This window comes from Diplotaxodon limnothrissa, linkage group LG23 (assembly GCF_057381915.1).
Source record: "Diplotaxodon limnothrissa isolate DT_005_m linkage group LG23, D_limnothrissa_male_GT1.1, whole genome shotgun sequence".
Taxonomy (NCBI): Eukaryota; Metazoa; Chordata; class Actinopteri; order Cichliformes; family Cichlidae; genus Diplotaxodon; species Diplotaxodon limnothrissa.
The window spans coordinates 48,032,306-48,051,652 of record NC_140617.1 but is presented as its reverse complement, the minus strand read 5'-3'; the positions used below and the strand labels follow the sequence as shown (position 1 = coordinate 48,051,652).

At 42.2% G+C, this 19,347-nt stretch overlaps 1 protein-coding gene across 4 annotated transcripts in view; it reads right to left on the bottom strand.

Moving 5' to 3' along the window:
* Positions 1 to 19,347, bottom strand: part of dmd (dystrophin) — a 305,560-nt gene that overhangs the window by 21,414 nt on the left and 264,799 nt on the right. For all 4 annotated transcript variants that reach the window (XM_085348560.1, XM_085348556.1, XM_085348558.1 and 1 more), the window contains 7 exons: positions 6,383 to 6,444; positions 6,039 to 6,113; positions 2,700 to 2,901; positions 2,516 to 2,601; positions 2,197 to 2,354; positions 1,371 to 1,537; positions 89 to 200 (listed from right to left, as the gene is read on the bottom strand). In XM_085348560.1, the coding sequence (XP_085204686.1) occupies positions 89 to 200; positions 1,371 to 1,537; positions 2,197 to 2,354; positions 2,516 to 2,601; positions 2,700 to 2,901; positions 6,039 to 6,113; positions 6,383 to 6,444 (862 nt within the window). The remainder of the gene's footprint in view (positions 1 to 88; positions 201 to 1,370; positions 1,538 to 2,196; positions 2,355 to 2,515; positions 2,602 to 2,699; positions 2,902 to 6,038; positions 6,114 to 6,382; positions 6,445 to 19,347) is intronic.

Sequence of the window (19,347 nt, the reverse complement as noted above, 5' to 3'; positions counted from 1 at the left end):
AGGTAGGACACAAAGATGACATCGTTACCTCCGTAGGAAGAAGCAGACACACACATGCCGTATCAGAACAGATTACTTCTTCACATACCGGGGTGCAGTACTCGACCATGGGGTACTGCATCTTGTGCCCCTTTGCAACACGGCCAGAGAAAAAGCAGCTTTGACAGATGTCATAGTTGAAATGTTTTAGGCTCCGATATCTGGGGGGAAAGAACAGGAGAGAAAAACAAGTGTAAATGAAAGAGAGCAGAGGAGATGAAGAAGCCAGTGGGAAAAAAAGAGAAGGCAAGGGGATCAATACAAGGAGGTAATTTATAGCTCTGCTCTCTCCGAGGTGAGAGAAGTTCAAATTCTTTCAGCCCATGGCCCCAGTGACACATTTATTCTCTGCCTTTGGAAGTCTGTTTAAATTGATCACCGCTCCTGACAAAAGTCAGGGTTAGCCTCCAACAGCATCAGCACCGTGCTTATAGGTCTAAACCTTTGCTATGTAGAATATGTCTCTTATTTCTTACTTACTTTCTATATCCCAAAATTAGTTACTTCACATGCACACAAGGTTAAATAAAACCTGTAGGGACACTATTTGAGATGACATTGGATCTTACAGCCATTTTTAGCTGTGAAACCTTGTTCCCAGACCTCCCACTTGGACTTTTGTCGAATGAAAAGTAACACGTGGGCAGTATAGTGGGGGGGGATATTTTCTCCTTGAGATATTTCCTCTCAAAGCAAGAAAGAAGAAGCACTGACAGACTAGTTTCAGGTTTATCCGTCTCAAACTGAGCGCTTCAACGCTTGTTTTAAGATATTTGTCACTTATGTAAAGTCTAGATATTATTTTTTATTTCAAGAAATCTTACCAAGTGTAACTTTCTGCACTTGATTGTAATCTATACTCCATAGTTATTTTCTCAAATAAGTACTTCTTCAAACTGGTCTCTTTAGCTTCCAGACATTTAGGAGCGGATGATGCTGTCCCAACTCGGAGACACGGAGCTGCCATCAGATCCAAAATGAACTAAGATTTTTCTTAAACATTTCTCAGTTTGGACATTTTATATGTTTTCTATTTGAAACTAATTTTATTCTATTTACATTTACTTTGTACAGGGCAGCCCAAGATTTATAGAATTGTGTTTGGATGAATGCAACTTGTAAGGTTTTGGGTCTTAAATGAAACCATTTGAATATTTTTAGTATTTCAGATTTGCTGATGTGAGCAGGTTCTGGACCTGAGACTAAGAATGCCAAGACTCACAGTCATGGCATTCTTAGTCTATATACACACATGAGTCTTTAATACTATGAGAATTCTTTGCATTGTAAAACAGATTGCAATACTGCAGCAACTGTTAAAATGCACCGACCTGAAGCCGATGATTGGACATTCCTTGCAGATGTTGCACTTGGCCTGGTGTTTGGCGGTCTCTGCAGCAGCGACACGATGAAGGACAGGTAGCCACACCATGGACTGAGGCTCCAGGCGCATCCAGTCCAGGAACATGGTGGCCTCAAGCTCAGGCTTGTTGTTGGCCTGAAATAACAACATGACAGGTTACGGTGTTACAGTTTTTTCTCAGAAATCTGGAAAAGAAGAAAAGAAAAGTGGCCCTAATCCTCTTCCGTAAGCGTCCACAAGTTTCAAGATTTCATTTTCAAATTTTGTGTGATCCCATAACAGCTCGAGCTGATTACATTTTTATCCAACGTCAAAGGCAAGGTCACAACAAATGTAAAGGAAGAAAAGAAAATTGGAAACGACAGCAACTCAGCCATGATATGGTCGAGGAGGGTCAGCTGACATTGAGGCGCGTTAGTGTGCAGAGGTCGCCAACTTTCTGCAGTCAACAGCTAAAAACCTCAAAATTACATGTGACCTTCAGATTAGCTCATAACAGTACATAGAGAGCTTGGAATGGGTTGTAATCCTGAGCTACACCCACACATTTGCGATGGCTGTAGAGCAGGACGAGCAGCCATCTGCTAATCAGGTTGGTGATTCGATCCCTGGCTTCACCAGTCTGAATGCCAAATATCCCTGGACAAGATACTACCCCAAGTTGCTCTCCCATGCATCCATTGTAGTGTGAATGTGTGTGAATGTTACTGTGGTATTAAGTGGTATTGAGCACTTAAAGCATAGTAAAAAGCGCTGTGTGAATGTGTGAATGAGGCAAGACTCACGAAACGTACAAACTGAAAGCAGCTGCGGACGGAGGGCTCAATGTTGGAGCCGCCGAAGGAGGCGACCTCGCCAAGTTGTCGGGGGATCTGAATGGAGTCGTGCAGAAGGAGCCCCAGTCGACGCTGGTCACAGAATCCCGTTGCACTGGCAACCTGCCGGAACAGGACTAGAGAGGACGAGGCAGAGAAAATACGAGAGGTCGGAAAAAGGAGAGAAAGTCCACACAAGGATTTTCCTTTTTTATGATTTTATTTGTGAGATGAAATATAAGCAAGTACTTATTATTAGGACACAACAATGGCAGAAAAACATTGCACATTGACTTACATCTGTATTTATCCTCCAAATGAGCCTTGCAGAGTGAGATGATGCCAGTTTTGAATGACAGAGATCTGATCTTTCCGGTGCGACCGCTGCCAACCAACAAAAAGAGACGGTTTAGAGCACGCTGGATCTGAATCATCCGAGAAACACTACGTGTTTAAGCGCTCGCTCAGGGTGCTGCACGTACGTGTCGTAGACGTTAAGCAGCCAGTTGAGGCACATGTCAACGCAGAGCGGGACACTGACCAAGTGGGAGTGGTTCTGCTCAAGTCGCTGGTAGAGGCTCGTGAGACAGGCGACCAGCTGAGAGATGTCCAGCAGCTGCTCGTTCTGCTTCAAACCGTGCTGGTCAAATATCTCACAAGCTGCCGGCATGCTCAACAGGTCCACTAAACACAAGACACACAGGCAGGGGCACGGTTAGTCAGTACACACACATCTATGGGCTCAGACCTCCATGTCCAACGTTTCCTGGAGACTGCTGCCTGTCTCGAGCAACGGTAAGGTGTCCCATTAGCATCTTTATCGAGTGTTTTTCTATCTATGGTTTTACTGCATTAGCAGTGTGTTTGGGATGATGCTGATCATGCTGAGATATGTCAGAATTTAGGCCAGTTGTTGCTTTCAAATCACCTTGTTGGTGCAAAAACACTATTTTGTGTATTTCTAACATTGTTATCGTTGGTACTTTTTGTCACTTCAACTAAAGAATTGAAACAAATTGTGTTTTTGAGCAACTGACATTTTAAGCCAACAGCTCTTTGGGAATCACCCTGTTGGTGATTATACCAGTCAAACTGTTAACTTTGGCATGTTTGACAGAATTAACCAGTTGCTGCTGATGCTAGTAAGAAAGTACCTAAAAATAGTAAAGATAGATCACTGTTATTTGTCTCAACAAGTCTGTTATGTGTGAACAATCTTCGTTGACCCTTGGGTTAGGTTTGAAAAATTAATCTGTGTGTCTTCAACCTGGCTCAGCAAACAACACCAAAGCAAATACAGGTGAAAAGTGCAGATGGACTAAAAAGGGGGAGAAGATACACATGCCAATTTAGAAAGAAAACTTTGCAAGATCCCAGAAAGCCTGAAAAATTACATCTCAAACCCACTTTAAAAAAATACAAGAAGGTTTGGCTCCTTGGAAGCAAAAGATAAAGAAATGAGGAAAGAAGAAAGAAATGAGCAGTGGCTCAAACCTGCTACACAGCGCTGCACTTGGTGTGGAATGCATACAAAACAGCTAGCAGCAAGGCACGAGCTATGTATCTGTTTACTGTTTAATAAGAGTTCACAGTGAGCCACGCTGTTTATCACAACAATGTGAAGAAAAATAAACTGGGCCAATATGACATGTTTGTTAATACAGAGACACACATGTTAATGTGATCCTGGGCTCCCACTCAGAGACACAGGTCTCCCAGTGTCCAGCATTCAGAGGCTGCCTGAGGACTCATGTGAGAGAAAACCTGCTCACACAGACATGTAGAGCCAAATACTGTCAATAAGGCCTCTGAATGTTCTGAAGACAGTTAAACCTGTCAGGTAGTGACGTCCAGCAGGTGCAGCTCCATGAACACACACAGCTGTGGATTCCAGCTGCTTCGTAGTTCTGCAAACTTTGACAGAGTCGAGCTTTTCAGTTCAATCAGCTGCATTTCGATGTCCTCTGTGTCCAGCAGGTTAAAGAGAGACAAATCCAGCTGCTCATTAAAGCTTCTGGTTTGATCTGTCTCGAGTCTACGGATGTATCCGTGTATCTCCGTGGTGCTGATGCTGCGCTGAGCGGACAGCTGCTGAAGCTTTTGAAGAGTCGGAATGTGGAAATTTCAACATCGCTTGAAAAAACTGTGAGCTAGCAACGTCGCTCTCACCGGTAGGCTAAGTTTTAGCCAGTTACAAGTTGAATGTGGCAGTTGGGGTTGTTGGCTAAGAGACCGTCATTAAGAAGCGGCACAACTAATGTGTCTACGCGAGCTAATTTGCGATGTGCACCAGTGGTGGCCCGGCCATTTTTAAAAAAAAATCCACTTTCTGCGTGTCGTGACATCAGTTAACCCTTCGCATGCTGCGGCACGAGTGCCCGGGGTTGCGACCCCAGCATTATGCTATTATAAACATAGTAAAAGCTTTAAAAACATGTGTCACACTGACCATGAGAATGCGAGTGAGAAAGGAAACCATTCATTGTATCATTGTGGTCACTGGACTGCTTCAGTCATGTTAGTTCACTTGACTGCAATTTGCAACTATAGCCAGAAATGGCTCCAATCTTCTGTAGCTGTCGCCATGCTCTGTTAGCACATGGTGTTGACACATGATTACGCGCTGTGGGTCAGCTCACTGTCACAAACATGCAATCTGTTTTTTTAAGCTAGCATCCCATCAATATTTATTGACATGAATACTCGTGAAATGTACAACTGTGCTTAGGCTCTAAAGTTCGGTGAATGTATCTCGCCTTGCCAGAGGTGACAACAATACCAGCTACACTAATTCAGCTGTATCAATCCAGGGGGTGGATGTGGACATTGTGGAGGACTGTAAATACCTTGGAGTACACTTGGACAATAAACTGGACTGGGCTAAAAACACCACAGCACTTTACAGGAAGAGCCAGGGGTGTCTCTTTTTTCTGAGGCGACTGAGGTCCTTCAACATCTGTCGGACAATGCTCAGGATTTTCTATGAGTCTGTTGTGGCCAGTGCGATCCTCTATGCTGTTGCATGCTGGGACAGCAGGTTGAGGGTTACAGATGCCAACAGACTAAATAAACTGATCTGCAAGGCCGGTAATGTTGTGGGGATGGAGCTGGACTCCCTTAAGGTGGTGTTGGAGAGGCGGATGTTGTCCAAGATAAAGACAACGTTGGGTAACACCTCCCACCCACTCCATGACGTGCTGGCTAGCCACAGGAGCTCGTTCAGTGAGAGACTGAGACTACCCATGATGCACCACTGACTGACACAGGAAGTCATTCCTGCCTGTGGCTCCCTGTACAACTGCTCCACCTAACACACTGTGAACACTGCAATAGCTACACCCTCTTGCACTCTCTCTTTTCTACTCAGTCATGTTGCTGTCAATATTCTTGATATTTATAATCACCTCTGTTAATCCTTGATGTTTATTATTGAGCGATTTGTATATATCGTGCTATTTATTAAATTTGTAAATCTGTAACAGATAGTCTAGTCTGTTACTGCACTGGAGCAACTGTAACCCACATAATTCCCTGAGGGATTAATAAAGTATTCTGATTCTGATACACTTAAATTACAAACAGCTTGCATTCTGTAGAATAAACACTCACATGGACACACAGGCCGAGTCAGAGAGTAAAAGAGTAATAGTGCAGAGAAGGTCAAGACAAAATTCAGAGAGAGCAGAAAGAGAAGGAGGTGTGGGAGGGTATCAACACAACAACAGACACACTTGTGTTGGGAGGAAAGGACTTAAACCCAGAGGCAAAGTCCCTGTGTGACACAGATGCAGGAGAAGTGTACAGACAGAAAGTGTACTTACAGCAGAGAGCCTTCTGCAAGCGTCTGAGCTTCATGGCTGTGCGGTAGGCTGAGAACCGAACATTGTTCAGATCGGCTAGAGAAAGGAATACGAGGAAGAGAGCATTAGTTTTATCAGTGTTTTCACTTCAGCCAGTAGTGCTTCTTCAGTTCAGTTCTATGTCTATAACAGCCACCTCGAAGGTGCTTAGTACGGCAGAAATCCTACAGTAACACAGAGAATCAGACGACCCCCAATGACCAAGCATCTTTTTCCATCTTCTCCAGTATGTGGATCATGTGGCACCTGTTTCAAAGACTTTAGTCAAAAAGAGCAAAAACGTCCATAAGCAGGAAGTTTCTCACCCAAAGACTGGTAGAGCTCAGCCATCTTGGGATGGTCCCAGCATGTTGTCTGGGTCTGATGGCTAGAAGGGGACAGAGAGGCAACACATGAGTGAAATGCACATCAGCCATCACAAAGAAGTGTTGGTTAGGCTGACGTACCAGCCTATATTCAGAGGCTACATGTAAAGAGCAGTGATTTCAAGGTTTATGCATAATACAGTATTCAGTAAGTAACAATTACACCCACAAGTTCTTTTAATCCAAGTATGGAGACACGCAGTCTTGAACACAAAAAATGATGATCGCGCTCGTTTGGTTTTGATGTCGTGTTGTCAAAGCCACTGTGACAGAACAGGTTCACAGACAACACTGTCCCACATAATGTTTTTATTTCACTGTAAAAGCCTTTTCATTGGAAAAGTAAGGAGTGTGCTTTTTTAAGCCTGCACGGTCGCCCAACCAAAGCACGTTTTCCAGGTGAAACTCATCTTCTGCTTCTTCATGTGCACCAAGCAGATGACGAAGCCTAAATAAATCTGACTGAGCCCAGTAATAAAGACATATAGCAGTGTGTATATAGTTAAATAGTGCTGTGAGTGGTACATTTACATGCAAGAAGATGGGAAATCCTTTGAGAGGAACAAAAAATAAACCTCAGTAAATGAGTTGGATTCATTTGAACAAAATTAAAAACATGAATTTAGACTCCTCTCGCTATCATAATATTCAAAAAGAACAAAGCGCAGCATCTTCATCTCCGCTGTGTCAGGAAAGGACGACACAGCCAGAACGAGCTAAATGGTTGCTGTGTCATTCGCCCCTCGTGACTGCCACTTCAAAGAGGCTCTGCTCTGTGTGTGTTTGTGTGCTGAAGATAAACAGACTGACGCACATTTGTGTGACTTCAGAAAACAATGAGTGATATGTGTGGTGTGTAGAAGAAGAACAATATGATATCTAAAGGATTTGCATGTCCATCACTGTATCTGCCTTCTGAAGGGTATAATAATGAACTAATTCAACGTTTATCTGAAACTTTCATACTTGGTGAAATGAAAAACTGGCCATGCAACCTTTTCAGTGTCACAGAGCTCAATGTGATCGCCAGACACAAAGAAACGGGCCGACAAAATTCAGATAAAGACAAAAGAAATGGAGGCTACCAATGACACCTGGTCAGAAATGAGCAGCTGGGCTGAGCAGGAACATAAATGGACAAACTTAAGTCAGGTCCTTCTCATGCAAGTTTACATGGTGCTATATTCTGCAGGAATATTAGGAATGTGTGATCTTATCCCAAAGTTAACACAAAGCTTCCATCTCTCCATCCATGCTCATGATTACATTCATTTAACTCATTACTTTTCATTTTTTAATGACACTGTGATCCGTTTTTAAACTGATCCTTTCAGTTTTAAATACTTTTAACGATAACCAGTAAACAGTCACTGACTCTGTCATGGTCCGTGGCTCTGTGTCTGAGGAGTGTGTGGGATGCCCGGTGGCCACACCCCCGGGCTGGGCCATCACGCCTGCATCCCATTCCAGGCGCCAGGAGGACTATTTAACCCTGCGCTGACGGCTGCTCCACGCCAGTCCGTTAGTCACCCTCAGTGGTTACTAGGCTCCCTGCAAAGCTTTGTATATATCTAAGTGTTACATGAACTGTGTTAACTCTGCCTCCGTGTGCCCAGGTTGCTACGTTTTGTATCTGCCATCTGCCCGTCCTCCTGCCTGCTCGGATCTCTAAGTGCACCATCCGCCCTCGTCCCTGCCTCCTCTGATTCGCTTTCCACGGACACGCTTCCCCCATCTCGAGCCCCACGGTCCGGCTCTGATCGTAAGAATTGCTACAGCCCTGTTTAGTAACGTCCCTCATTCTCCCTGCTCAGTAGTAATCTTCTCCTCCTTCTCTTGCAGCCTCCCACGGTCCTGATTACGGCTTCTCTGTGTAATTTGTCTTCCCGGTTTCCTTCAGTTCTGCCATTTTGCTTCCTTGGTTGTTCCGGGTCAGCTTTTGTTAAAACAATAAAATGTGTACTTGCTCGCATTGAGTCTGTTTTTGGATCCCGCTTGTGTGCACGAACTGCGGTTCATGACAGCGTCGATCCCCAGCTCCTCCAACCACCCCCCCTACAGTCCTTGCACACTTGTGCACCTTGTAGAAAACAGTTTTGTTTGATAAAGAAAGAAAACAGAGGAGCTGAAAAACTAGGCGAGAACAAGAAGAGGAAAACTACAAATTGTCCCACCAATATGTGTTAAATTAACTAAGACGTTAGCTGTTAGCACCGTCAACAGTAGTACCAGCAACAAGTAGTAACAGGTCGCTGGATACTAGTCATCAGTTAAGCGAGCTGTGGAGAAATGCAGGGGGAGGGACAGCAGCCCCAACCACTCAGCGAGAAAGACAGAGGGTGTAATTAACGTGGTAAGAACATCGATGGAGGGAAAGATTTCATTAAGTAAAATAATTGACTACAAAAATTGTTCATCAAATAAACTGAAAAATGTACATTTATGTTGTATTTGTATGCATAAACTATTATTATATAACTTAATTTGTTTCATTTATACATTTCTTTTCTTTTGCACTTTACCATTGCTTTGAGAAATTGCACAAATTTATTGACTGGACCATCTGGGCTCTTCAGACCGATCATGATGGGCCAGGACTGGGAACCGATCCATTTACCAGCTAAAAGACCAACTGTGATTCAGCTCCACGTGTTCTTAGCAGAATCAATACGATATGTACAAATAAGCGACTTGTGGCTGTCACACAAGAAATAACATTTGATATAATATCTTGGGACAATTTATATTTCACATGCTAACATGACAGGCAGCTAGGTTACGTAGCACTATGTGGCAACAAGTGCAAGAACGTGTGTGAGTTCTTGGGGATCTCTGTCATAAACCTACCTGTAACTAAATCACAGCTATCGAGGGTTGGAGGTCTTATTTGATGACATGATATTCTTCTACTGAAGTCCAAACAGCAGACTTAAGTAGAGAAGCCTGCAGTACCTGAGAGCGTACATCACGCCATCATTGCCATTTTCCTCACAGGTTTGCACAGCATGACTTCTATAGCCAAACTGTCAACACATCTTCCTGTCACAATCTGAGGGACGACATTCAACGTGATCTGAGATGTGGTGCAATGTCTGTACAGCTTTTCTAGAATTTCATTAACAGTCTGTCCAGCAAACCTCACGTGCATCTGACAAAACCACCTGTTATTAGGTTCACAGAGCAAACAAACTTTCACAATGGCATTTCTTCACTCCTACAACATACCAGCCAGAACACTGGGTTCATAGTTCACAATGCCTCAGAACACTAGGAGGTGCTCGCGGCAGGACAGGGAGCAGAAACAAAGCTGCAGTGTGTAGGAAAGGCTAAGGAAAAGACCGCACAAAACTCCGGTCATTAGCCTTTTCCTCACAAATGCCAGGTTTGTTGTGAACAAAACGGATGAGCTGAGGCTACAGTTGGAAGACAATAGACTCACTGAGGACTGTTGCGCTTTGATAATCTTTATCCTGCATTACCTGATGCAGTTGTGAAGCTAACGAGTCATATCCTACACCGCTTAAACTGAAACCAGAACTCACGAAAACAATGACGTGGAGATATCTGCATTTATATTCATGAAAAATCAGCCAATAATACTTAAGACTGCAGTCAGTCGCTGCCCTCCACACTTAGAATATTTGACAGTTAAATGCAGACCCCTTGTCCTCCACTGTGGGATCACAGCAGTGATCAGGATAGCTGAGTATTTGACAAATACTAAAGCTAACTTGGTCCTTAGCCTCCTACATGTTGCCATTAGTAGCTGAATATACCCAGAAGCAGCACACATAATAGCTGGGAACATCAGTCTTTTAGTGCGCCCCAAATTCCATCAGCATTTTAACTGTTACACACGGGAAAAACACACTGGATAAAGTCCAAAGATTAAGCATATACAGGGCCATACAAACAGCTCACCTGGGCCAGTTGGACCAAAGTAAAGAAAACCGCTGCCCTCTACTTCAAAAACTGTTAAAACGTTGCCTGATGGTTCCTCCTCTCAGCTGCAAAACTGTTTTGAGAATACAGACTGGAGTATCGATGAATCTCAGGACCTGGATGAGGACACTGCATCCGTACTCTTCTACATCAAGCATGTCACAACCTTGTGCAGCGGCACAGCACACAGTGAAGAGACACAACGGTCCTCCAAGACCATGGTGCTACATATGACATATAACAGACAATCAACACAAATTGCACAAAAAACCCCAAAACAAAGACAGTGCAACAGCATGATACAGACACAAGACCGTGCAGACGCAACAGAAATGTGCAAAAGACTGAGTACTGTGCAAAAAAAGTCATTTGGTGTATGAAGGCGTGCGTGTATGTGTCAGTCCAAGCACTAACTGTGTATGCCCACCAAATATATTGAATGACAAAAACGGTCAGGACCTTGCTGAGAAACAAAAACACTGCTTTCAGGCCTGCTGAGGTGTGCAGTACAGTCCAGGCAAACCCGGAAATGGGAATGAGACAGGGCAAGCTGGATTATACAAATACAATTGAGGACAACCTCTGCAGCAATAACTTGAGGATGGTGCGGCCAAAATATCACTAAAAACCCAGACCTTAGGGCTGCTCGATTATGGCAAAAATGATAATCACGATTATTTTCACTGAAATTGAGATCTCGATTATTTGACAATATTTATTTAACCCTTTAAGACCTGCTATAGAACCAAGTCCGCCAGAGCTTATATTATATTTTTACATGTTGTAGTGCCATTTATGGGAGCATTTCAAGTTGCTATACAACTGTTATAGCCCATATTTTAATAATATGTATGCATTAAGTCCATAGTAACTACATTAATTGCAAAAAAGTGCAATAAACTACAAAAAAAAATTGAAAATCGTTTTTGGTTTTTTTACATATATTTCTACTTGGAGAAATTTAAGGGTTTATCCCTCAAAACTTTAAATACAAAAAAGTTGCAAAAATAGTTTACAACAACAGGAAACTTATTTTGAGTGTCTTCATAGTTTTATTTTGGAGATACAGCAATTTTTATATACTGCAGGAAAAACGAAAAAACAATCCTATGATGCAAATTTGCAAAGAAAACAGCAGGTGCATCAAAATAAACTATTTCCAGCAGTGCAATTTGAGTTCTAAGCTTCCCAGAAACTATTCAGAAAAGTCAAACATGACCAGTATAGGCTTTTAAGGCCTACAAGTTAAAAAAACTACATTTTCCGCGAAAATGACGTCACTTCCGGTTTCGGCCAGGAAATGGCGGACATGCGATCGTTCGTGCTGACGTCTGTTTCACTGTGGGAAGTGTTACGAACAGCTGATCGGATCGGCAAAGCGTGTTTCTGGAATATTATGTTTTTGTTCCTGCAAGCGCTTTTTATGCAATTTATGTGGAAGGAAACCGTGACCGAGGACAAGCTGATGGCATAAGATGTAAGTTTCATATGCAAAACAAATTATTGCGCTAGCTTACACGGTTCAGGTTCTACAGGGATTTAAAAATAGTTACACAAAACGGAGCGTGCTGCTCTGACCGGATTTAAAGGGTTAACAATGACTTTAAAAAATAATATAAAATAGTGTGCAACACCACTGAAGTTTTTTTTTTAACCTCTCTTTTCAACCAACAGCAGTCACTCTCCTCTCCAAATAACTTCTGCTTAGCTTTCCGAGCTTCCCTCGGGTCCTCTTAATCAGCGGTCTCCAACCTTTTTTGCGCCACGGACGGTTTATGCCCGACAATATTTTCACGGACCGGCCTTTAAGGTGTCGCGGATAAATGAGGGAGGGGCTAATAATCGGCTCCGTCATTTTTAATGATCGTTGAAAGCCCAGACCTGATGGTAATGCTGTGTTGGCAAAGAAGCTGAACTGCTTATTCGCCTGCAAACAAAAACAACAACAACAACAAAAAACCCCACACCTCCGGCCAACACCTGCTACATCTTTACAGTGGAGGAGCATGACCTGATATTAGCAGCAGTGAACCCCAGAAAAGCAGCAGGACCTGAATGTGTCAGTAGTGAGGTGCTGAGTTCTGTGTAGACCAACTCACAGGCGCCTTTACAAAAGTATTCATCCTGTTCTTAGCATCGTCCCATTCTGCTTGAAGTCCTCAAACATGCCTGAATGATATCCATCCAGTGGCTCTCACTCCAGTCATTATGAAGTGTTTAGAAACTGTTCAGAAGTCGCATCATTCAAGGTCTTCCACCCACAGGTGACTCCCACAATTTCTGGACACAACTGTGGTCTGTCTGGAACACAAGGACGGCCGTGCCAGACTTATTTTCATTGGCTTTAGCTCGACATTCAGCACACAGTCATCTCTAACAGACTGCTAACAAAACTAATCAGTCTTCGCCATCTGGATTTAAGGACTTCATCAGAGACCACCCACAGAGATTCAAAGTAAGGCCCCGCCTCTCCCAACACTCAATCTCAACCTCGGCTCCCACAGGGATGTGTGCTGAGCCCCCTACTGTGCACTCTCTACACCCATGACTGCACCCCCTCCTCAGCAATTCCTTTGTGAAGTTTGTAGATGACACAGCAGTGGTCGGGCTCATCACTGGAGAGATGAGTCTACCTACAAGAATGAGGTGGAAGACCTGGCGTCATGATCCAGCAATAACAAGCTGGTCCTCAACACCGCAAAACTGAAGGAAATAACAGTGGACTTCAGGTGAAGCACATCTGAGCCTCAGCCCATATACGTCAACGGGCATTATGTACAGAGGGTCTCTGACTTCATGGACGATGATGTATTCTGTTAAACTAACACTGCACAGACCAAGAGGGCACAGCAGCAACTAAACTTTCTGGGGAGCCTGAAAAACTACACCCTTGCAGAGGAGCTTCTGCTGTTCTTCTCTGCTCGGTTTAGTCCGTGCTGGTTGCAATAATAAATAATAAACAATAAATGAACATTGGTATGTACCATTCACTAATGTATCCAATCAGTAATTACTGAAGTACACATGTATGTAGATACAGATAACTAAAGTTTCCACCACAGTGTAGGAACAGTAGGAATCTTCTTATGGCTGTGTGGAAACTAGGAACTGTAATCAGTTATAAGGCTCATGGTCACAACCCAACAACAGGTTTGCTTCGGGTTGAGACACAGAGGGAGGAAAATTAATAGTACGGTGAAATAAAAAAATAAATTGCCCCAAATTTTACAGAATAATTTTTAAAAAGCAAAATTTTCCCCAAACTGCACAGAGAGCAAAAATAATCAGCTATAAAATGTAGCTGTTTTAAATACAGTGCACAGACATAATCCGAGAGTCTGTTAAATCAGCACACAACCTGAAAATTCACAAAGTGCACCTGCAGTTAGCCTCTACCTGAGAAACATTTACAAATAATAATCCATAATTATGTTTTTTTGCTGCATTGCCTTTGTTTGTCTCTCTAGCACAGACAGGATCCTCCACACACCCACTCCAAATAATGAGTGGAAGGGTACTAGAGCTACTCAAACGTCCTCAAACACTGAATAAACAGGACCTCAGTCACATACATGTCTGTAATAAGCATGACAGAGTCTGGAGTATTTCATCCACAAATGTGCAGCATCCTTACACTGTAAATTATTACTATCATATATTATATTACGATATATATATAAATTTAAGATCAAAGGCTGGTAACTTGCAGCAGCTTATACCTGCTGCTCACCAGCAAACAAGTAGTGGAAAGTAAAAATAAAAAGGGGTTTCCAATTAAATAATTCCAGCTGCCCACAACCAAGTCTCACATGAAAATATATTACAGCAGTTTTATTATGGACAGTACTTTGCTGTTCACCAGACAACAGATACTCCATCCAACTAAACTACGTCTCCAATTCAGGTTATCACAGATGTTCTTGAACGAGAATCTGAGTAGACGCCGGGCACATAAACACTAAACTATCACGGACACATATAGACATCCACGCTCACCTATGCTAAATTTAGAACCACCAATCAACTGCTGATATCCTGCTAATATAACACTGAAGTTACTTCAATTCATGGTCTGAACAAGCAGCACTATAAGGTGGTTCAGTGGTCACTTTCCACCTCAGGTTGCGAACTCATTAGGCAGGAAAACGGTGTCAAAGGGGGGAACTCAGTGGTGCAATTGAAGGGTATACATGCACTGAAAGCAAAGTTGCCGTTATTAGCAAGAAGCTATCAAGCCCTTCCTGCTCCTGTGTCTTTGAACCTATCTGGTCTTTAAGTCTGACGTCATTATCCGTTTCCAGGTCCAAACTCAAGTTCATTTCCCAAAGCCAAACGAACACTGCAGCATCACTGAGAGTTAAAAACTGTCTAAATTCTTTCATCTGTAATAAAATGATCAGCGTTGCTGCTTTACCAGGTGTAACAATTAAGTTTAACATCCAGGCATCCATGAAAACAGAATTTATTAAATTTAACAACGTTAGAAGTTAGCAGGAAGTTAGCTCGCTAGCTTCAATCTAAACATGATATAGCATGTTCTGACTGAGAGATTTCTGAAAAAATTCAAACGTACAGCTCTGCTATCACTTCCAACATAAACGAGGACAGAAAGCTAAACAGCAGTGACGTTTGTAGGGTTACTGAAGTTGGGCTAGCTGGTAGATAATGATGTGCTACATGGTGGCTAGCTACAGTTAGCATAATATAACCACATTAGCAGAGTGAAGCTGGAGGATGAACGCTAACTTTTTTCCACTTGGTAAAAGTTAATGTGAGGGTTCCCGATGGTTAGAGACAAATGCGATCACATGGCAGGATGCTGTGAACGGACCAAACTTCAGTCAGGAGAACAACTGAGATAATCCATCCACAATACGAGGTTAATATACTGCTGCATGGGCTGTAGTTACACTGCAAGGTTTTAAAAACTGAGCGTTAAAATGAACAGTGGTAATAAAAACCGAGAGAGTGATCACTGACTGTTTTTAGGGGCTTGCTCAGACTAAATAGAACGAGACACAAAGCATTAAAACATGTTAAAAACACAACAGGCTTAATAAACACAGAGTAGTTTGGACCTGGAAGAAGGCTTCATACGTCATCACTTAAAGACCAGATTGTGTTTTTACGCCCATCTGTGCAGAGCAGCTGTAGTTCGCTATAGGAAAGCAGCGATGGGTGTTAAAGAAGAAGGTAACATTCTGCACCTGTTTCCTCCTGACACGTTTCAATACGTCTACAACATCCAAAATCTTACTACTGTGATGAATAGAATTAATGGAATTAAGAACAAAACAATCAACAGTGGCTTAAGGGAACCAAACTTATCCACTTTTGGCTCTTTGTGCTCTTTCAAAGCTACTCTGTCCCTCAAGAAAAATATATCATTGCCACAGGACAAAGCACTGATAATGTATTGTTAACTGTCAAAAACAAATGACTGTACACTGAGCAGCTAATGCTAATGATTTAAACTAACAATCATATTTATACAAACTTGGAGTTCAGTCGTATTTTTGTAGTACATGCTGCGATATTTAAGAACGTAATGAAAAGCTACTATCTATTTGTTCATTTAGGTAACATAAGTCTTGTATTTTTATGTACTTGGGCTTCTTATTTAACTATATACCTAAAGTGTAATTCCTAATTAAGGTATTTTATATAACTAAAAAACAGGAATCTGCGATCACAGTCTACATAAATGTTTAGCTTTGAGCATGTGATACCTTAAGCTGTAGGAAGGGCTGGTCAAATCTGAAACTGATTTATTCTAAGGTTCATTTTGACACTACTTGTATTAATGTGACTGCAAAATAAAGTATTTAAAAAAAACACAGGAGTGTTGTCTAAAATTATTTTTGGGGCAAATTACTTTTGCTTCTATGCTACAGCATCATTTTTGGTGGGAAATGCAGAGTTTGGTGTTTTATAACAATCTTACAATTCTAACAGAAAGCAGAGCTGTTGTAATAACATGGCTTAATGGCAGAACTTTAGCTTGTGGGGAACAAAAAAATGTTCCTTAAAGATGGAAGCTGAAGCAACTCTTAAAGGACGCTAGTTTAACACCTGATGTGAGTCGGTGGGAAGAGTTATGCAAGACCGTTTAGATACATCTCTTACATGTTTTCTACGTTATATTATGAATAAAATGTTGGTTTCTGAGATTTGCAAATCATTTTTATTTATGTTTTATGGTTTTTTCTTTGCATTTATGCAGTGTAACAATCTTTTTGGTAATGGTATTGTACCTCTAATACTTAATTGAAGCATCTAAGAAGAGAGTAATTGAAGAACATGTAAAGACTGTGCTTCACCATTTTGCATGCACCCCATCTTCAGCATGTGCAAGCTGGCTGGCTTCAGTGTTGAACCAATCATCTAGACATCAGTCATTTTTTTTCTAATGTGGTTGTTAAGAATATATTTCAATAAATGTCTGACGCCAACTCTTTACGTCACTGTTGACAGATGAAGAGAATGGATGCATTTGATCCAACTGTTTCCCAAAACTGGGGATTTCCAGGAAATGTCAAGCATTACCTCACTCTGCATCTCTTAATGTTGGAATGAAATCCAGTAATTCGTCCACAATGACACAAGATGTGAGGTCATACACCACGTACACATACATGTGCAAAGAAATAATGCTATGAATTGCAGTAAGCAGGCAGTTGAATAACTTATTGCAGCAATGACAAGCATTTTCCATGTTTCTGCAAAGAGGCATGAGAGTCACTTCACACTCGTTTATGGCAACATCTTCCTCTGCCTATTGCTGAAAGTGAAAGCAAAAAAAGTTTTTTATATATGTATATTTGTTGCTACCTTTAAAGTACGTCCAAATGTGTGAAATCCACATTTAAAACTACTGAAAATAAGGGAGAGCTGTTTGCAAAAGAGAACCACAAAGTGCAGGGATTCAGGTTATCCCTGCACTTACAGAAACTTTTGGTGTTTTTCAAAAATGCTAACTTGGTTTCATTAAAAAAAAAATAATAATAATAATTTTTAAAAATCTCAAATCACATTTCAGGCAGCATGGTGGCACGGTGGATAGCACTGTTGCCTCACAGCAAGAAGGTCCGAAGTTCAAGTCCGCCATCGGGTTCTTCCTCCCACAGGCCAAAGACATGCAGTTAGTGGGGTTTGGTTAAATGGCCCAGCCGTGAGTGGTTGTCTGTCTCTCTAGATTGGCCACCTATCCAGGGTGTAACCTGCCTCTCGCCCTAAGACAGCTGGGATAAGGATCCAGAGGAGGACGGATGGATTCAAAATTTTGCAATCTATAAAAATGATACGGCTGGCGTTACATAAACTTCAAGTCGGATAAATGATGATGGCGAGCAGACAATAACAAACAAAGTTTCTTTTTTGCCCCTTCTGTCTTTTAAGACAACATCACAGTCCACACTGGTGCACATTTACACTGCCAGTGCCAGTGCACTAAAACTGGTGCTCTGAACTGCAGTTACCTGATGCCACGAGGAATCCTGTGCTGTTTATTAACTCATAGTTTAAGTTTGACTTTGACGTGTTGACGTTTCAACTCATGACTAAACTGCTCAAGCATTCTCACAATACTGGACTTTTGAACCTTCCGCTACACATTGAAAAACAGTTATTCTATAGTCGGGTAAAAAACACTGGCTTGCTTTTGTCCTTTGCCTTTGTCTTTCCTCAGAAAGTAACATAAACATTAGTTCTATTACTGTTATGTTGCCCATCTGCATGCCCTTAATGATTCCACTGGAGTGATAATTAGAGTGCTTAAGAACATAAAATAAAGCACTATAGTAATGTTAATGTGAAAGATTGAATGTAGTAAAAAATGCTCAAAGTGAAAAGGCTTTGAGGAAAAGTCCCTTTAATTATTGGAGCTCGTATTAACCTATCACAGACAGACTGATCAATGCATGTTGTCTGATACTTTACAATCTGATCATTTAGAAATGGAGTCATGCTTACCTGTTGTTTGGTACATGCCACAATACAGTGACCTAAAGAATCTGTGCTTTGTTCATATCAGGCAGATCTGACTTTGTTTCCAACGCTCTGTTGCAGCACAAGCTGAGACACAAGTGTCATTTTCTCCTAGAAAGAAGAGGTTATCTAGGCTTAATACAAAGTCTGCACGCAGTACGCCCCAAAGCCAATTCACCATGTGTGGCTTCTCATCCATAAACGGGACTAAGTCGATGAACACAAACACACAATAGGCACACACCTGCATTCACACTGTGGCCAAAAGTCTGCATCAGCATCCTCTGCTCTCATCTAAATGAAGTTGCATAGAGATCACTAAACTAATTGGAAGCTCTTGGTTGGCTGCATAGACAACAGTGCAGTGCATCGAAATCGCGGTAAAACTGCAGCAGTCAGTGTGCGAAAGAAAAAAATCCCGCACGGATCCAAACAGGAGCAGCCTCGCTGGCAAAGGCGGTGACTACGTCTGTGCGTGTGAAGGAATGCACAGCGATCCATTAGCCTGCTGCTTTTCAAGGCTCGCTCGCTTACACACACACACACAGAAATTGAAAAGAAAACACAGTCTTGTGAAGTTCAAACACATGCGGATAAATAAAAACAGCCCACGCCGATCCCAGCCTGGGGCTCTGAAGCTCCGTGTGTTCCCTTTTATTCCAATATGGCAGCAAGTGCCCAGAGGAAGAGCAGCCTGCAAAGGAAGGATTTAGATTTAGGAAATGCACGATTCAGCCAGCAAGAAGCGGCCGCCTGCACACCTGGGCTGGCTCCTCTGCAACCATCCCGAAAGACCAAAACCAGACCCGAAGAACAACGGTCGGTTCGCTCTTTAAGACAACATAACAGAGCCGATTTCCCGTCTTTTGTTGAAAAATATCGATCGCTTTATATTGCGTATGCTCTGTCATCACAAGAGCATACGCGGCGTTTTCTGCACGTCCAAATAATCCGATCATTATAGCGGGCAGTCGTTT